The 22769-nt window shown below is 33.3% G+C and overlaps 1 protein-coding gene across 1 annotated transcript in view; it reads left to right on the plus strand.

Annotated features, from left to right (window-relative positions):
• The window catches only part of LOC134839786 (glutamyl aminopeptidase-like), a 48448-nt gene extending 29078 nt beyond the window's left edge, over positions 1 to 19370 (plus strand). The window contains exon 2 of the mRNA XM_063855407.1: positions 18214 to 19370. Within this exon, the coding sequence (XP_063711477.1) occupies positions 18214 to 19370 (1157 nt within the window). The remainder of the gene's footprint in view (positions 1 to 18213) is intronic.
• Positions 19371 to 22769: the final 3399 nt, after the last annotated feature.

The following is a 22769-nucleotide window of genomic DNA, read 5'->3' on the forward strand; positions in this document are numbered from 1 at the left end:
CAAAAAACCCAAGACTAATAGAAATTTTTCAACAAAACTAACCATTCAAATTAGGATAAACAGTGAAAAACTTCGGTTATTCATCCTTCACTTGAACCCTCCTCTTATCAAGACCCAGGATAAATCGTAGACTTAGTAAGTTTAAAATAGTATCTAACGAACTACTCGCGTTCTAATTATACCTGAACCTTGTGGATCGATTTACTATTCTCCAACCCTTGAACACAATCACTACCCCTAAGTAAGATTAAGTAAGTTAACACCTTAGCTTATACTAGCCACGAGAAAGTAAAAATCATTCCTCGGATTCGATATACTTTTCTCTCCGACCCTGAACAAATAGACCCAGGTTAAGCTAACCAAAAAATCGTAAGGACTAACAATTTAAGAAAATAGAAATCATCTAACAACTTTTTGCATCCGTCATCCTAAACCTTATGTCATTTAAAAATCTAGGAAACAAACAGACAATCGTTTTGCACAACTGTGAAATAGAAAACAAAAAATACGACCTTGTAATCACACCTCACACACAAACAGTTGGATATATTAGAACAAAACGACAAACACTAAAAAGAAAAATAATAACTAAACAAAGACAAATAACACGAAAAAGATTTTCCAAAAATAGAAACGCATTTTCAGAATCAGAAGCCAGCAATTTAGACGAACTCTATAAATTAAAAGAATCTATAGATAAAAATTGTCCCATACACGATCAATTATATTTTTCTGACTCAGAAACAACTTCAAATTCATCAAAAAGAGGAAAAAGACGAATAAAAAAGCAATATAAACACAAACCAGTACATTTATACAACTGGAATCAACCAATTAGACACATCGATAATTACCTATTAACAGTCATTAAACGAAAAAATGAGCCAAACACACACTCCAAGTGAAGATAGTCCAGATGATGACGATATCTTCCCCTTCCTCGTAGATGCACCCACTGATAGAGGACAGCATATACTTTGCAAGAATTTACTACTAAATTTATTTGAACCCGGAATCAGCCCATGTAAAGTAGAGTTCCCCGATGTAAAGATCAAAAGACAAATTATTGATCACTATCTGAAAGATATATGTAATTTGACACAACACTACGGAATCTACACCATAAAATTCACCTCACCAAACCCGAATCACCACAAATATGTAATTCAAACAGACGACCTTGATTTAGAATTTTCAAAAGTATTCTCAGAATATATAAAAAGCATACAATATCATAACTCACAAAGAGCAAACTCCAAATTTACTAATGAAGTTTTTGCAATAATATATAGTTATATCTCAATATTAGAAAACGAAATCCCAATCTCAAATGTCTCACCGACAGAGACATCCAAACATATAAAGGTACGACATGAAATCATACTACTTTCAACTTTTCTACATATAATTAAAGAAAATTTCACCAAAGATGATGTTTCACAACATACAAAACATGACTTACAAAAAATTTTGGCATCGTTTATAATAGATTATTTCACACATAATATAGATATAGATTTAATTTCACAAGCAAGAAAAAATTTTAGACCTCAAAATTCAAACGATGATACCGCCATCACAGAACAGTCAGACTACGTTTGGGACCCCGAATGGTCTCATTATGCATTTATAAATATCCCACAATCAATTGCAAGCCAAGCAATAAGTACAATATCTTATATAAGAGATTATGTAAGAGTAGTACCATTAACCATTGACGCAACACCATTAAACTACAATACATTTTTACCTGATACTCGAAATAACAGTTTAAATTCGACCGTCATACACAATGAAAACCTTAATGGAACTAGAAATCTCACTCAACAAGATATTCAGACACCATCACACTTCATAAATGAAGAAATTGTCCAAACAACAACTACACAACAAAGTATTTCACCAATACGTCCAAATTTAACAACACCAAGAAATACAAACACTTCGCTAGCACAGGTAAACTTACAATCAACCGTTAAACCTTCGGTTGCTCCAAAATATTCACAAATGGATTACCAAACATATAGACCCATGACAATACCGTCAAAAACACGCAGAACATTCACAAGAAACAATTTTGCGGAACATAATTATAATTATACACATTCATCAAAAACAAACTATCCTCCACGAAATAATAATAATAATCAAATCAGATCTCGATATTGGAATAATCCAATGGCAACAACCAATTCAGTACATTTTCAAGCTAATCCACATCCTCCACAGGATCATAGTGAAAATTACCCATTCTTTCAACAGAATAAAAATAAAAAACAAGCACCTCATCAAACGGATTACCTATCCTCTGATGATGATCATTTACAACCAGATATATTTGCACCATATACCCAAGAATATCGCGGACAAGGAATGCAGAAACCATATACACATCATAGAAATTTTTCTCCACACCAGATAGATACACAAAATCAACAACCAATACAAATGCAAAACCCAATTATTACACAATCTTTTCAACCAATTCAGCCACAAAACCCAATGATTACACACTCATATCAACCAACACAAATGCAAAATGAAATACCACTTCCATATTATCTTCAACAACACGAAATAACAAAAAATCTACTTTCTAATTTTTCACAAATGCCAAATGCAGCAGAATCATTACAAATGACAATGAATCCATACCTTATGGGTGGATCATCAATAACATCAAACAAACCATTAATGGTATTCACAGGAACAGACCCTGAATATTCTGTAGAAGATTATTTAAATGCAGTAACAGCAAATTTAATTTTAAATATAGGACCTGAACCAATTAATACGCCACTACATCAAAACTGGATACATCGACGCACAGCGTTGATACAGACAACCCTAGACGGCGCAGCCCAAAAATGGTTTTCAGTATTGCCTATAGAAATAAAATCAAATTGGAAGAGATTTACACAAGAATTTTCAAAAATGTTTGACTCCGAAAGAAACAAACAACAACAAAGAGTTTTATGTAATGAAATTCGCAGATTACCAAATGAAACCATCAAACAATTAGCAGTACGTATCGAAACACTAGTTCGAAAAGCATATTCATTAAATACACACGATTATAAAAACACAAAAATGACAAAAATCTTAATGATGACCTTAACACCTCAATTAAGGAAAATAGCAATAAAAAAGAGAGCATCCCATCCCTCCTCAATTCGAGAGCCCGATTTAGATTTTCGAAAACTAGTAGACAAGCTAGAGCAAGCGGAAATCACAATGAAACTTGAAGAAACAGAAAATCTGAAATTACAATATGTTAATCGAATTGAAACAAATACCACAAATATCAATAATATACAGGATTCAGATACAGACCTCGTTGAAAAAATCACTGAAATACTCAATATTTATGAAAAACACCCAAACTTTAAAGGCAAACCATCTTTCAAAAAATGGTGTAATTATTGCCGACGATACGGACATAGTATTTCCGAATGTAGACAAAAACAACAGGACAATCAAAACAAACCTCAAAAATATAAAGAACCGAATAAATCATTCTATCAATACATGAAGAAAGATCAAAATCTACCGAACAAAAATGTATACAGCAACAACAGTTCAGGAAAACCACTACCGAACAATACCAACTTCACGAGAAATCAATCACCATATAACTCAAGTTATAGAGGAAGATGACCAGAACGAAGAAATACACAAAATTCGTCACAAAATCATTACAATAGACCAAATAGTCGAAATAACTACTCCAGATCAAATTCAAATACAACACAATTTGTTTCTAGATCTAATTCCCAATCAAAAAATAATTACTATCCAAACAATCAATCACGAAACTCATCATACAATAGAAATAGAAACTACTCCAATAATCGGAATAGAAGTTATTCAAACAACCGAAACCAGAATTACCCGAACAATCGATCAAGGAATAACTCATATAATAGATCAAACTATAACAGACCAAACAATAATTATCAAAACAGATCACGAAATAATTCACAAAATCGACATTCAATTTATAATAATCGTTATAGAAATTATTCCCAATCACCACACAGGAATAATAACCATTATAATAATTCTAACAATCGCCACAGAAGTAGTACACCTAAACATCAAAGAAATATTAATCAAGTACAAACAAACCCAGAAACAACATCAGACCCCCCAGGTATTGATGACACAGGAATCAACGAACTACAACTAAATCAAATAAACTGTGAATCATCAGATTCAGAAAGTGATACAGAAAACACTACCTCCATAAATATGATAGCAATCGAAAATGACTACGAACCTATTATATATGAACAACCTTTTTCATCACATATATACGAAAATCAATTAGAACTCCTTCACAATTATTATATTGAACCCATCCATTCTACACAAACGGCACAAGAAACTAACGAAATTAACACTACAAATCAATACAATGAAAATAATAAAACAAAATGCTTATATACAAATCACATCTATCAAAATATACAAAAAGAACAACCCAAAGAAAAAATTTGGACAATACCATTTCTTTTAGAAAGTCCAAGAAGCAAAGAATTTCAACCACCAGATCTTGAAATTGATTTTTTAATTGATTCAGGAGCAGAATCAAACATAATAAACATTCCCACATGGAATGAGATAAAATCACTACACCCAAAGCTAACGCCCCTTGAAACATCCAGTAAACTAGCAACAGCACAGGGATCAACATTAGTGAACTATGGAAAAATTCAATTATTTCTTCTCCCCACAAGAACAATAGAACAAAATAAAATTTTAAATAAACCATTTAAACAAATATTCCATATCACTGATATTAAACACAATATCATTGGAATACCATTTATCTCTAAATATATACCAACAATCAACATTTTGAATAGTAAAATACTAATCAAAGATAAATACACAAAAACAAAAGACACATCCCTAACATTTTTTCAAAGATTAAATAAACAACCACCATTCTTTTCAAAATTTTATCCGATATATAATCAACAAAGAAAACACCTGAAACCACTATCAGGAAACATATATAATTTTTCAACAAAACAAGTTCACCAATATGATAAAAAACAAAACAAACAACAACTCTATATGTCAGATTTTGAATTCAAACCTATCCATAAGTTTTTCAAAATCACAATTTCATCCATAAAATATTTGAAAAACTCGAATTCAGATATTATTTCTTTACATGTATACAACAATACACCCTATCAAGTAACATTACCTTTAGGACTTTTAGGCTATTGCGAAACCAATGCTACGATATCGCCAATACATGAAAAAGCATACCGCGTAAATAATATACTCCAATTATTAGATATTTGTTAATCTACAATTCTTAATGAAGAATTATCCATAAATAATATAATAAGTAATGACAAAAGAAATACAGATTATTTCACAAAAACTCCATATTTCAAACCTACATTCAACATAAGTAACTACACAGAGACTCAACAGAAGTTTTTAACAATGTTTAACTTTCAACATTCACAAATAACACAAGACGAATTTGATAAATTAGCCAAACAGCTAATAAAATATTCATCAGTCTATGCAACATCTAAATTTGATGTTGGCAAAATCAGCTCATCACTACACCTTCCACTAAAACCTGACGCAGTTTTCAAAAAACAAAGAGCAAGTAAAGTACCAATTCATTTACACGATAAAGTGAACAGATTACTTGATATTTTAGAACAATACAATATAATCTCACCGGTAGACAAAGAAGAACAACCAAAAGGTAACACATTTATCAACCCTGTTATGATCCTAGCAAAAGGAGAATCATTAAAAATAGTTCTAGACGCTAGATACCTTAATTCACTAATAGACGAATCAAAATGCAATTGGCCTATTGAACCAATACAAGTTATTTTAACAAAAATAAACGGAAAATACTTTACAACCGCAGATATGAATAGTGCATATAATCAAATGCCACTAGATGAACAATCGCGACGCTTAACACAATTTGTTATTGGAAATCAGCAATATGAATTCAACCGCCTATTCTATGGAATATCCATAGGACCAGCAGCATTTTCAGCTTTTATGAGCAAAATTTTAGGACCACTAATACTCAAGAAAAACGCAATCACTTATTTAGACGATGTTTTTATGCAATCACAGACAAAAAAAGAAATGTTTAAAGTTTTAGAACATTATCACAAAATACTTCAGAACGAAAATCTGAAGGCCGCCCCCGATAAATCACACTTCTTTTTAACACGAGTTAAATTCTTAGGACATAATATAGAAAGAAAAACAATCACCCCATTAAAATCACGCATTGATGCTATTCAAAAAATTCCAACCACCAACAAACAAAAAGAAAATCAGAGAATTCCTTGGAATGTTAAATTTTTTAAGTAAATATGTCTATAAAATGCAATTATACCTAAGACCATTTTATAATATACTTAGACAACAAAATAATTTTGAATGGAACACAGAACATCAAACACGATTTGAAGAAATTAAAAAACTCCTAACTGAACAAATTTCGAATACAATTCCAGATCCAAATCAACCATTCTATGCAATGTGCGATGCTTCGAATTTTGGCATCGGCGCAGCATTATTACAATCACACAATGGCACAAACAAAATGAATCTTATATCAGCAAATTCTCGATTATTCACTCAAGCAGAGCTAAGACTCTCAACTCTAATGAGAGAGTGTACAGCTATAATATATACACTAACAGAATATGAATTTCTGATACTTGGATCAAAACATCCAACAGTTCTTTTCACAGATCACAAACCAATCATTTTTCTCTTTACACAAAAATCTAATCCAAATCACCGAGTTTATAGATTTCAACTAATTCTAATGAAATTCCCAAACTTACATACAGTTTGGACAGCAGGAAAAAATCTTGCATTACCAGACACATTAAGTCGAAATACACCACCTGAATTACTTACACGTAAAACTACAGTTGAAATACACAAAAATATAAAATTCTACCTTGCAGAAAACGAAACATCACCCCGACTAGAATGCAAATATGCAGTAAAAACTGACATTGAACAATCACAAATAAATAACCTACAACATTTCCCACTTTACTTAGATTGCCAAAATAATCACTACGAAGTTGATCTACTAGGAACATCAACTTTCAAACCAATTCCATACTCACAATGGATAAAAAGTAACACCCAACAAAAAAGAATAAAACAACACTCACATAAAAAAGACCTTTTTCCGTTAATTGAAAAAGAAAATCTAACTGATAAAATAAATTTATCAGGACCACAAACAAATGATTCAGAATACACCATAAATCAAGTTTTTGACCTTCATGACCCACTTGACACAATTCCTTTAGCTAAATTAGAAATTGAAAACATTTTTCTCCCCCCAACAGATAAAATTACAATTAATACCTTGAAACAATATCAAAATCTTGACCCAGTAATTAGACAACTAAAATCATGGCACAAATACAAAACTAAACCCGTAAAAGCAGATACCACAATTTTAGGAAATAAAACACTCCTCCGATATTTTCGAAAACTTAATAATACAACAATTAATGAAAACACAGACCTTCTAGAATACCAATTAAATGAATCTACAGTTCCCTGTCTCCCTTTAAGTATGATTCTCATGGCTTTTAAAATTTCACATACACAAAACATTAAAGGACACTCTGGATCAGAAAAAACATATTCAAATTTTATACAAAACATCTAGTTCCCAAATGCACCAATTTGGATAAAAATACTATGCAATGATTGTATAGTATGTCAGCTAAATAAACCTTATCCAAATCAAAAACAAATAGCACAAAAACAAGATTTTAAAGGACAAAGTTTGTACTTTAACCACCGTATTTCACTTGATACAAAAGGACCAATTTCACCCTCATCCGAAGGAAACTCCTACATTATGGTAATTGTTGACGCGTTTACACATTATGTAGCACTTAACCCAGTACCATATTGTAACGCTTATTATGCTTACACAACACTATATGAACACTGGATAGCCAAATTCGGACTACCAGAAATTCTAGTTACAGATAACGGTACAGAATTCATAAACAATGAAATTATCACACTATGTTATTTATATAACATTAAGCACAAACCGCGTACATCTCATGCACCTTGGACAAACGGTTTAGTCGAAGGTATGAACCGTTCACTACAAGAATATCTTAGATGTATCATAAATGGATATGATACAAGATACACAGAATGGTCAGCAGAAGTAAAATTATTTCCCTTAGCATATAATTCACAAATTACGACAACTCTAGGAATGTCACCATACGAAATGGTTTTTAATAAAAAGCCACGTAAACCAATTATGTTTACAGCAAACTCTCATAAAAACGCACAAGGTCATTGCCAACCGAATAAAGACTCAGTTTGTTATAACCTACCTTTACACGCGCATGATGAAGATCATTTTCATCACCCACAAATTCTTAAATTAGCCTCCGGTACACACACCGAATGGATTTTAAACAGAGATAAAAAACACAATGAAATTTACCAAAAAGTAACAAAAAAGTTGTTACAAAGACAAAACATTAATGAACAAATAAATTCACGCTTTACACCAGCCTCCGATTTAAAAATTGGAACATTTGTTTTAATACCCAATTTTAACACTCAAAAAGGAATCTCTAAAAAACTACAACCCCTTCGTAAAGGACCATACCAAATAATTGCCAAACCCACTGATGTCACATATAAAATTACCGACTCAGACAAAAAAGAAATTGTTCAACACCGAAACAACCTATTACCTTATTACCCAAAAGAATACGCACTACGCGAACTAACTCAATTATATTCTATCACAGGTTTAAAAGTTATTCAAAATAATCCACATACGGAAAATGAAACAAAAGAACAACATGACATTCACCTCGAAAACCAAAATAAAAAATCAACTACAACGAATAACAACACAAAAAAACTAGATCAATACATCCCTCAAAAAGAAAGAAAAAATAGAAAAATGACAGAAAAAATTATACCCCAAGAACAGATCGACAAATCAGATCATAGAGAGTCATCACGACTTAGAAATCAACCACGCAAAAACTATAAAACATTCATCCCACAATCTAAAATATTAAAGAAAGTTGAATTTCAAAAACAGCTTTAATTTTACAATTAATAATCTTTGCACCTCTTGAAATATTCTCTGAAATATTTTGAACTTTCATCTTTGAAATATTTTTATCTTTGAAATATAATAATCTTTGAAATATTTTGAACTTTCATTTTTCAAAATAACATGCTGAGAGACACGCAGCGATTCTAGTTCATAATTAGCCAATAGGATTCATCCAATCCGTCACCTTCTATAACTCTAACACAAACCAACTAGACGAAAGATATTAAACTCCAGGCATATCTATAACTATAACTTCACAACCTCCAGGTCAAAAATAAGCAAACCATTCCAACTTGACAACTAAAATAAATATCACCATAATATCATAACCCTCCCTTATCTAATAAACCAAAGATCAACAATATTTCCCCAACTCAGACCTCAAATACCCCCCAAACAAATATGTTAAATTAGCCTAAAGTAAAAGAACGACCATTTTAATTAGCCTAAAGTATAAAAATCTCAAAAATACCCCAGATCATTTGACAAATGAAAATAAAGACAAAGAAGACCTCCCGATCACCATAAAATTTGCCCCCAACAATTTTTCCCAAAACTCGACCCACTTGTCAAAAAACCAATAAATAATTCGATCACACTTGAAAATTGCCTCAAACAACAAAAAAAATTCGATCGAGAGCCATTTCTTAAATGCTCTTCTCTCGACCAGTTACCATAATTCTAAACATTCTCGCAAACTTTTTCACAATATTTAAACCTCTCATCATATTTCTTTTTGATACCTTCGAATCTTTTATAATAATCTTAATCATTTTTTGCAATATTTTTTAAATTTTCTATTCTATATTTGAACTATACCTCCAGCTTTCAAAAGCTTTTGACTATATCCACAGGTACGATTCACAAAACTTATCTAAATGATACGAACCATTTTTAGTAGAACAGATATTTTTTTACTATTTGTAATTTTTATAACATTTCTATCATCCCTCATCTTGACAATATGCAAATGTATTAAGAAAGCAATTATCACATTCGCCCTAGCAACAATCCTCCTAATACTTTTTCTAGAAGAATACTACAATAAACATAAATTTTTTCACTAAAAGAATAGATCAAAAACCATCAAAAAATGCTAACCAACAATCACACAGTCAGTCTTCACCGACATCATCCCAGGAAAACCCGACACCACCTTCAACTACCCAAAACCCCCAAACATCTACACGAATTTCTTTTCAAGATAACCCATATACCTTTGAAGAACGACACGCTCGCTTATCAGAACCACTAGAACCAGTTCAACGACAAGCACCTCTAAGCGAACCAACATATAACTTATACCCAACACTACCACAAGAATTAAGTAGAATACAAAATCCTAGTCAAAACCAAAATACAGTCGAAATAAATAGACAAATTATACATCCTCGACGAAACAGAAATTTTCAAACTCCCCGAGTTCATTTTGATATACCTCAATCCCCATCACAAAGTACACCAGAAAACCCCATTGGTATATTACCAGAAACCCCTACGCTTCTTTCACAACGTAGCACCTCAAGCCTACCATCAGATTACTTAGGTTCAACACCAACATCTGAACAAATACGTGAAAATCCCTTTAACCCTACAAACCAAACATCACGACTACCATACTGGACAACACATTCATTCACACAAGGTGAACCAAATTTAATCAATGATCCAATAGATATTTCTACGGATACAACAACATCCTCATTACTACCAGAAACATTATCACTACCATCAACACCATCAATAAGCCAGATTTCACCACCACCTTTTAACTTAAATTTCCCAAATAACCTCGACGCTAGATATCGAGAACAATCATCAACAAATATTCCTTTAAGACTAGACTGGAATACATTCACAGCACCTCCACCATTATTTGGACAACACCTAGAAAGTAACCGACTCCACAACTGGGCACTAAATAGACTACAATATAGACAAGACATCCACGAAGACATTCGTGCTCATAACATCCAAATACTCCAACAGAATAGTCTACAATTAAAGTTTGAAATCACGGTTAAATTAAACAACATTACTCAACATCCCTATCCATTAAATCCACCAAATATAACAGCTCAATCCCTACCACCACCATTTATAACAACTGAAGTAATCTACAAATACGACAGATATACCAAAAAGACAATTGGTTACATCACATTTTATAACCCATACTCAGGATTGTCATACACATGTATATTCTAAAAATTTTAATTTTTCTCCAACTCTTTTTTCTAATAACCTCAACTGAAAACATAAACCCTTCCCCCCGCACAAGACCCCAAGATTTATTAGTAACACATTACGATTGTGACGAAAACGAACAAAAAACATTACACAAATATGCAATAAATCAAGTATCACAATGCGAAACAGAACCACAAGCTATAGAAACAACAAATGTAATAGCGACACTTTATTCAAAAGCCCGAGCAACAACAGTTAAAGGATATAAATTCACAGCGACATTTTCCGAAAAGAAAGTACATTGTTCACAAGTCTCAAATGGAAATAAAAACCGACTTGACCACGAATCATTCTACCAAAGTAATATCGAACGACTTCTACATCTCAATCCCGAAGATTGTAAAAATGAGTTACTAAGACTCAATATCACAAGAAATAAAAACACTGATAGAAAATTAGTATATTTCCAAGTTTTTGCAGATTCTGTACATCAAGCAGAACTTGAAAGATATCAAGGACATATAAAATTAGATGAAAAATACCCATACAACGGCGCACACGGACGATTAACTTATGATATACACGATAAACACTGGATACCACACATTGGTATAAATGACCCATCAAACTGCAAAGCAGACACAAAAAATAAAGGATATCAAGAAATCATGTTTTTTGATTGGAAAATACAACTCGAAAAAATACAACTCACACGCGATTTATCAGACAACACAATGATCTATCAAGGAATTAGATTACCTTGTAAAAACGACCAAGGCTATTGTGACCCTACAACACGAACACAAGCAACAATTGTTTGGTTCCCTGAAGACACATGTACAACATTTCAAGTAGCAAAAATACACGCTCGTATGATAAAATTTCACGAAAAATATTTTATACAATCAATTCCATATGAACAAGTCCATCCATCACGAAGACAAAGTTCTAATTTTAGAAACATAGACAATATAGAAAATAAATTGACACGTTTTCAAATATAAAGAAACAGAACTTGCATGTAAATACAGAAATCCACTTCATAAAACACAATACTCTGAGATATTAGTTGAATACGAAAAAGGATTTGACATGACCACTGGAAAAGTAAAAATCGACCCATACGCCACAAGTCACCCTATAAACGAAGGAACATCATATATACAGGTTGATTTTCAAAAAAGTAAAAATCAACCTGGTGGACATCTAAAGCCCCATGACACTAGAAGCACACGTTTACAAGAATTATCACTAATGAATAGTACATATTTCGGTAACATCCACTATGATATTCACCTAGATATGAAATTAGACTACACAATTAGCCGAATTTTTCAAGAAATGTCACTATCTGAATTAGAAACACTTCACCAGCTATGCGAATTAGAAAGGACACAAATCCTACAATCACTTGCACTAGCAGTATTAAAAATACCCTACGCAGGATATTTACTATCAGGAAATAGATCAAATTTTTTAGATTATGAAGGAATCATTTTATGGTTTTATAACTGTACCAAAAAAGTATCACCACTATATGTTTTTGAAGATAAACGATGCTATAAAAGAATCCCTATCTTTTATAAGAATAAAGTACACTTCGTTGACACACTTTCAAGACGAACCTATTTCTGGGATACCGCAGTCCCATGTGGATCAGAAAATAGCCACAATGTAGTTCAACTGAACCCTGATGAAGATAAATATTATCTTCTTACTCCATATCCCACATTAATGCAATCACTCAAAAAATTTTCACCTGAAAGCATTAGAGCTATTGTTCGAAACCCAAATATTGACTTACAATCAATTGGAATATATTCAAAATCCGATATACAACATGACATTAGAACACAACAATTCCAAGAATTATTAACACAAACGGACACGATACAAAGACAATCAATTGATCAAAACTTACGCAAACTTGCCGAAACAGCAGGATTTGCAGATATTTATACACAAGACTATAGCGGATATTTTAAAGACATTAAAGACTATATATATCTAAGCGGTGAAAAATACCGACCACAAGATATTTCACCTATAAATATTTTTAGCTTTGTTACACTAAAAAATGAAATTCTCGATTTTCTAGGATGGCCCTACTACATCTTAGAAAAATTGACTATTTTATACGCAATGTTTAACTTTATAGGATTTCTTTTTTCGCTTTTAAAAGGAATCTATAATACATGCGCTATACACACACAAGTAAATAGACAAGCAAGTGTAGCACGCATACTATTTGCAGGATTTTTTGGAATTTTTTCATCATCAATAAACAAAATTCTTTTAGATGCACAAATAAAGGAATACAACACAAAAATAGCAACAAGACAGAACACATACGACGAAGAACATAACAATGTAGACATTACGCCTACAGCACCACAGTTACCACCACTACCACATAACCATCCATTATCACTAGTCCCACGAAATTTTCGAAATTTAGCAATAACAAATAATCCAAATTTTAGACCAACTATATCACAAAGTCCCATTCAACATATAATGACACACCATTCACTAGATGAAAATACATATGAACAAATCATAGAACAACCCCATAACACCGCTTTTCAGTCTCAAAATAATAATTTTTTTAGCCCACGATGAGCCGACAACTTGGATCCCTACACCGCTCAAATTCACACCCAACCAACCTCAACACTCCAATTACAATAATTCCACTTTTTGCTTTCCCACCACCCGATTTCCCAACCAATAATATAACATCAGGCATGAATTCAGACACTAATTCACACATCTCAGTTTTATACTCCATCTCACAACTCAATAACCCAGATATTGAAACCCCTGACGAATTTGCAGACTCTGAACCATCTCCATCCAATAATTTTCAAACCAATCCCTCAGTTTTTTCGAAACCCCCTTTTCAACCAATCCCACCATATAACCCACTCCCATCCATTTCTACACCCTCCTATGCTTCACAAGTTACCCCAACCTACTCTTCACTTCATTCAGATCGATCATCCAATTCTCCAGACACCCCCCAAATCTCCCAAGAACTAGATAATTTTATCACCTTACAACAACAACCCTTCCACCTTGAAAACCCCACTATAAATCAGACTTCATCCACAATAGAATCATCAAACCCACCTACCCCTACACCCTCTTCAGCTTATACCGCATCATTAGCACCATCATCCACATCCACCGAATCATCAATTAGCACTAATAGAGCTTACCGCACTTTCAAAAGAAAATTCCCAAACCATCCATTTCCAACAAAACCAGGAACAGCCCGTGAATATATTAACCATCCAAATCACACTAACACGAAAGAATTTTTAGCAATCACCTTACCTTCATTTCCACAGTATACTTTGAACACCCCTACAGATACTAACGATACACGTAGCTTTGTAGATGAACAAGTTTTAATGCCTACACTTCATTGGACATCATATTATCACTTTACTAACCCCCTTTGCCTACATTTATCTAATACTCACATCGATATAGAACGAAATCAAGATATGCTATATCGACTCACTACACCACTAACACATAGACAATTTACTTACATCGGATATAAAAAATCACTAAAAACATACACTGCACCCCGAGCTAACGAATATACGCTAGAATATTACGATCATAACATCATCCGAACTAACCAAGACCAATTTTTAGATGATGATCGCTTCGCTAACCCACAAATCACAGAAAAATTTTTCATCAAAACACCATATGTTTTTACACTCAATATATTTGATCGCAAATTCGACCACATCATTTCTGAAGCACTAACCGACACACAAGCTTACGAAAGTTTTAAAGAAAGATTTCAATTATTTTCACTAACCTTTCATTTCCTTGCACCACATGAACGAGATTTGCACTGCTCACATGACATTATGTTACGCACTAAACAAACCCACACATATACATATTACCGCTTTATACAAAATCACTTTGACCTACACACTCCATCAAGACAACCACACCATCGTTTTCAATTTATTAACTCTAAATACACATCACCATTTTTTCTTAACTTCAGATATTGCATCAAAGATACTAACCTTCACGGTATTCTTCGCAATTATGATCCCATAACCCAAATGTATATTTTTTGTCCCATCACAAAGACCTTCAACGCAGAAGAATCCAGACCCTTCCTTATCCCACATGAATTTGTTCAACCTATAGAAATCCCCATATTAGAATTCATCCACAACACTAAATATAACCACAAATTATATAATCTCATCCAAAACACACCTTATGATTTTGCAGTTGGCACTGAAGAACTAAAAACCATTAAAGCACTTCAATTGCTTTGGCCACTGCTTCAAACTAAAAACATCATTCGCATACTAGCAAAGTTACTAACAAATTCCGACATAATCCACGACATCTTCCCCCACGGTTTTTTCCCCGACGACTAACAGGTAAGTATAATTTATACATATACTAATAAATTTAAAATAAAACACTAACCATTCTTTATCCATGTTTTATTTAGATTTTTAGTCTTCATCTCACGATCATCTGCAAAATACACAAAAGAAAAATAAAAAATAGAAAACTTCTTCAAATTGTCCCAAACTCTAATAATCTTTTGCACCAGCTAAATTAAAAAAAATTCATACAAATGTAATAAATTAATTTATAAATTATTTCCCTAAAAGCAGTAATTCTAATAATGATGAAAATTTGTAACTTAATTTTTCCCCAAAACAAGCAATAAAATTGAAATTCTATGTAGTAAATTAATAAAACGCAAATGCAGTACTAACCTTTTGATATTTTCATTCACTCGCACAAGAATTCTATCCAAACTCGCACAGCTCGCCCACGACGAATTGTTTAAATAATGAATTTCAGTTTCAAGCTTTCACACTCAACAACTCTAACACACGATAACAAGTTTCAAACTTTCCTTTAACCCATTTGGAAAGGAATTATATACTAAACAAAACTAACCAATGCAGCTTACTAAACACCACAACACATAGAATAACAGCATGACTAAGAAAAGGAAACCAACGGTACCCAAACCGGATTAACCCAGTTTAAAACTGGATAATTTATTCTTTTGAAGACTATTATAAAGTCTAAGAAAGAAATAATAAAATACAAAAAAGTCGAAAGACAAACCCATACCAAAAACAATTTGATTTTTGAAAAAAGGACACAACCAACGAAACATAAGAAAAACCACAATAAACCCAACATAAAACGTTATCACATAACAGGACCTATCACAGAAACCGCACGAAATCATACTCCCACTCCTGGCCTAACCCACCAGAGAGGACGTCCTGAGCATGCTCTATAGCCGGCCTAACCCACCGCGCTACATCCACGCTTTGTGACCACACTTCTATTTTTAATAAGAGGTACTCAAGGGTGGGTGAGTAACTCTTCAAAATAACTGAACTAAAACAGAAAGCTTTTGTGAAAACAACTAACCAAAATCATAACTAAAACACTAAACTAATAAAAATTTTATAAAATGTAAATTATATCTTGCAGTATATAGATCAGCATACAACACCAAAGACGAACATCCAAAGACAAAATGACCCCACTACACTCGAAAAAGAATGGCCAACCACAATCAATATGCCGCCCACAATCACAACTCAAAGGATTTAGAGTACGACTTGACTTCGCAGAAAAGGACTTCATTGAACTAGAACAATGACCACCTCGATGTTCAAGTATACGTACAGATCCGAGTAACCAGGCATCCCCTCCACGCACAATCTCCACGCCATTCCCAGACAAGGTCAAAGACAAAGAATTTCTCTACATGAAACGAAAAAACCTGTCATAGCCAACCATTCTGAAATCAGATTTGAGTTTGTTGCGAAAACCCAGTCGTTGTCATGAGAAGACACAACGATTAAATCTGGAACTTCTCTAACAAGAGAACCCAGACGAAATATGATGTTCGCCAAATACCAACGTCCATCATCCATCTTTTGAATTGCAGAAAGACTATTCTAAAAAACTCTGTAAAACCCGGATGGGTGGAACCTGATCTAAACTACATTTTATGATTGGATAAATTAGATATTTTACCACTGTAAAGTATTTAATATTAACCAATCATGATCCATCTAACTAACAACCCACTTATTTGTAAGTGCTGGAATTACTTGTAATTTCAGCACCAGAGAGATTTGAATTTAACTTAGAAATTAGTTGACTCTCCAAGACTTCAGCAACCGCAATAAACCAGTATACCCTAGATCTATTGAGCCTAGCAGAGACTAGTTAAACACCCTGAGACTAGATAGTATAAGAGTAAGATTAGGATCGGTATTAGACTAAGAAGTTGCACGAATCTATCCGGCCGAAAATAAGATAGCGTGACGAGCAGACGGTGTACCCTATCCGAAATTACTCTATGAGTTAACCACCTCGGTCCTAACTCACTAGGGTACCTTGTAACGAATTTCCACCCCTATTAAGAAAAAATTGAACAGTTAAGTGTGAACGAACTTTGTACCTTGTAAGGAATTCTCCCCTTTTGCAAAAGGTGGGAAAAGTTAACAAGATCCTAGTATCTTCAGAAGATGATACGTAGATTTTTCGACCACAGGAAAGTTCAAATTCTAAAAACTAGTAGATTATAATTTGCGACAAGTGTTACATTTAACAAACGAAATTGAAATTTCTGGAGAACAACAAAAATTGTTTTATTTAGAGCGTTGAGATTTTAGCAGATACCATAGAAGGAGATTTTTAAGTACGCTATCCTTTTTACTGATAAACTGTTAATTAAATCAATTTATGATATGCTCAACGACAGTTTCTGAAACTCTACTCTTTCTCCCCCCCCCCCCCCCCCCCGTTCCTAAATCGATAATGCGGCTAATCCCTTTTAGGTGGTTTAATTGTGAACGACTGGTGGTCTGATTTCTGGATCAATGAGGGACTAACTTACTATTATGCAGACGAAGTTGTCAGAGAGGCCGTGAGACAAGAAGTACTACCGTCTTCATTTCTCCCAACTTATTACCTATACTCTCACTACGACAACTACGCAATCACTCAAAAAGTCCATACTGTTCGAGCAAATGAACACTTTTATGGATTTAACATGGCCCTTTTTTACAAAGCAAGGAATGTTGCTTTTATGTTAGACACTGCAATGGAAGGCAATCTTTCAGTCTGTCTCGGATTAGCGATGGAAAATTACACTTTCAGATCTTTGTCAGGTCTGACGCTCAACAAAGAACTATCTAATTGTCCTCATTCGAACCTTAACGTAGTTAACTTCATGCAATATTGGCTTTATGAAGAGATGCTTCCAATTTTGAAACTAGAACTGCAAAATGAAACTGCTATTTTTACTTATTCGCTCCTCTGCGATTTAGACGCTATAAAAAATGCAAGTTGCGAGACGCATAAAAAATATACACCTCAATTTGCGATAAAATTTCAGGACCAAGATTATAACTTGCTTCAAAAAGTTCAAATTATTTCCGATTTTCCTTCTGAGATAAAACTTAACTTTTCAGTGGAGGACAACCAATTATTCTTCGTAAACGCGTTTGAAGGGAGAAATGTTTTGGTTCAATATCCTGAGTTTGTTTACGAAGAGTTTTTTAATTGGATTGAATCAGAAAAATTCACATACGATCGCCCGGACAACCATTTCCTATTGATGTTTATAATGGACATGCTTCAGTTGTCAGCAAGGGAACTAATCAAATCTGATTGGACAATAAAAATAAGGAACAAACCTTCGGAACTAAAGAAAATGGGAGCAAAGAGATACGTGGAAGACATTATAGACGATATCAGCACACATTGTTTTGATCAAAGCTTTTTCCTGACTTTAACCGGAAACTATCGAGGTTGGGATAACATTTCTTCGCTTGCACCTGTCAGTACATCCAATTCTACTCGTGAAAACTGTTTCGTAGACACTGAGGAGAACATGAATATCCAACTGAATAATGAGCGTCTCAGGACCCTTATAATGTTTGCACTCAACGGCCACGAATTTTGGGCAAATCTATATGGAATAATTTGCTAAGCCAAAAACTTAAATAATTGTTGAAAATAAATCGTGAAAGCGTCTTTTTGTGCGGCCAATTTTTTTCGGAAAAGTCAGGGTTTGTGCAAATTTAAAGTAACCAAATCATTAGCTGATTTTTTTAAGGAACTGTGTTGATTTTTGTGCATGTTTTGAGCAGATAAACTTAACTTACCAGAACTTCGATGAAAGTTTTAATTGACTATATTTATCTTCGCAAAAAAATTAACAAAATTAAAAATATTTTATTGTTCCAAAATTTCAAAATAAAAAAATTAGAGTTTTCTTTGCGCCAGACCAGTTTTTGAACCTAAGTGTTCGCGAAATGCTACAATAAACTAAGAACGAAATGTTTTACAGCAAAATTGAGCTTTTCGCGTTGCTCTCTCCAAATAGCCTATAAAAACTGACTAGCGTGTACAGCACCTCCGGTTTTTCAATCAGATTCAAATACGTGAAAATGGCTTATAAAAAAATATAAGAAAAGAAACGAAAGGAATACAACCGTAACAATAGACGGGGGCATCCAACTACGCTTTTTATTTCAAAAATCGAACAAAAAAACTCAAACAAAATTTCTTTTCGAACTAAAATGGTCTAAAACTACTGGGTTTCAGATCTTCGTATTTTGAACTCAGAAACAAAACCCTAAAATGGCCGACAGCCTACAACTGCATTTTCTATATTTAACGATCTCATTGACAAAAATTTTAAACCATGAATAAGACTCTTGTTTAACTTCGTTCTTACTTTTCATTAGCCCGTACCTATATCGTTTGCTGCCATCAATAGATAAACCCAGCGTAATTATAATAACAATATAAAAATTGTCAGTTTCGAAAACTTGAAAAAAAAATCGAAGAAAACAGAGCAAAAATATTAAAATGGCGGCCACATCTGCAACTATTGGTAAAAACCTGACTTCACGCCACCATGCATCGACAATTTCAACTATTGAAAAGTATTACTTTTTTTAAAATTTACGAAAAATCTAGGAAATTGAAAATCGTTGAGCAGTCATATTTGGAGTTCAGAATAAACTTCCTGAGAATACCCCTCCTTGAAAGCACTCCACCAGAGAGTTGAGAATTTCAATTAAAAAAAATTCTGAAGAAATTTGAAAAATCATTGAAAGTGGCATACCTCTATAATTAAGATAAAATGAGCAGTCAAACTTGGAGAAAAAAGAATTGCAATCTTTGATGATACCCTGGGATTACCCCATCTTAATTTTGGGAATTACAGATTTCGTAAAGCTTTTTTAAGTCTTCGAATAAATTACAAACAAATATTGAGATAACGTCAAATCTCGGAAAGTAAAACAATTTCAGCAATAACATTCGGAGGAATACTTTGCATTCTCTATGGAAGGAAAACTACTTTGGCAGCATCCAGCAGCTATAGAGTTGTGCAATTCCATTTTGTATCTGTTTTTAAAAATTTTTGAAATCATAAAAAACCGTGTTGTCTCAAAAATTTAAAGTATTTTGAGCAGTCACATTTGGAGGCACGAATTGCAATCCCTATGAGTGGCATATCAGCACCCAAATGCTGTGTTCGAAATTTTGATTTTGTAAAAATTTGTAAATATAAGTTTTCTGAAAGTTTTGAAAAAAAAATCGCCATATCTCGTGAACTGGACGCATTTTTTGAATTATTAAATCTAAACTTTCTGAAAATTCTCGAAAAGCATAAGGATTTGAGCAATCATATTTGAACGCAAGATTTAAAACCCATGAAAGTATCCAGACAGCACCCAACCGAACTACACGGTTGGGAATTTCAATTTTTCCCATTTTTTTAAGATTAGTTTTCTGAAAATTAAAAAAAAATCATATACCAGTCATATCTCGAAAGCTACAACGATTTGAGTAATGATTTTTGGCGGCAAGATACGCAACCACTGAGCGTAACCTGGCAGCACTAAAACACAGTGTTGATAGTTTTAAGTTTTGTGAAATTTTAAGTTTCTGTTTAAGCAACAGACGCGCAGTACATCACAAACAATAGCCATACATAAAGCAGAGAACAGATGCTATGCAATTTGCAATGCTTTAGTGAAATTTCCATATAAGTCAACACTTTTCTTTGCGAGTTAGGTTAGAAAAAGCTTCCTACTAACACACTAACGCTCGCGCGTGTAATAATGATTATTTGGATAGCTTTCCGAGTGAAAATAAAAAATTGAAAAAAGGGTTTTTTCTCCTTTCTTACATGACGCACAAAATTTCCCGCACTCGCATTCTTGCTGATGCAAAAGACACCACAGGCTCTGGGCCCATCAAAAACTGCCTTGAACAAAACATCACCGTACTCCACATTAAACCCAAGAAGTTATCGTGGCCAACCTTGACTTCAGGTCATCGGAATCAGCCTAGACACTAAAGTAATCGGAGACCTACTTGACTCTCGGATCATCAAAGTCCCCTGAATTGATGTTCATCGGTTTCGGCCTTGACTCCGTGGTCATCAGATCTCACCTTGGCCTCCATGACAACTAGACGAATTCTAAAATAACACCAACCACGCCCTTGAACATTTTCATTTTTCACCGCAAAATGGGGCTGGCCGTAACGTATCATAACGTCCAGAATAAGCGTTCAGAACTTTCATACAGCAAAGTCTCAGCAGCCAAATCGAAATATAAGTTGAATCCGGTATCTTTTCATCAAAACGCAACCACATCTAAGTTTCAAAAAAAAATAATTTGCTTTGCTCTTTTAGTCAACTAAAAAGATAGAAGAGAAAGCTAAACTATATTTCTTAAAACATTAAAAATTAAGCATTCGGCTTTGCCACGAAATAAAACCTTAATATTCAGACATGGCCTACGGTATTTTTTGACGCAATTTGATATACCTAAAAAGTTCTTAGATGTCAAATGTGTCAAGATAAAAAAGTCCCTATTGGTCGTGAATTGGGTCGAAAATTATGTCCAGTCACCAGAAAAATCGGTTTAAAACTTTTCAGCTTTTCGGACTGAAATATGTCAAATAGTTTGAAATCGAATTATTATTTACCGGTCGAAATATTCATACTTCATCTTTTTTAGGCTTCAATTGAAATAACGTAGACTTTCAGCTTAACAAACATTAATGCAGTAATCGAGATAAGATCAATCGAGTAGGTGGAACTTTTTTCCAAGTCAGTTTTCAATCAAACTTTTAATTACTGGCTGACCTATTAAGGAGTGAAAATGATCTTTCACATAATTTGCAGAAAATATGTAACAAAGCCTCCAAATAGCAGTACCGCAATGTTTTGAACAATACTCAACAATTAACCAAAATTGTCAAAACAGTTAGCAAAATTAATTTAAAATTGACACTTTTTTTTGAAAATTTTCCGTTGTCAATTCAACATTACTTCGAAGCATTTGAATTTCAAAAACCATTAACG

The sequence above is a fragment of the Symsagittifera roscoffensis genome, chromosome 2 (genome assembly GCF_963678635.1).
Source record: "Symsagittifera roscoffensis chromosome 2, txSymRosc1.1, whole genome shotgun sequence".
NCBI lineage: Eukaryota > Metazoa > Xenacoelomorpha > Acoela > Convolutidae > Symsagittifera > Symsagittifera roscoffensis.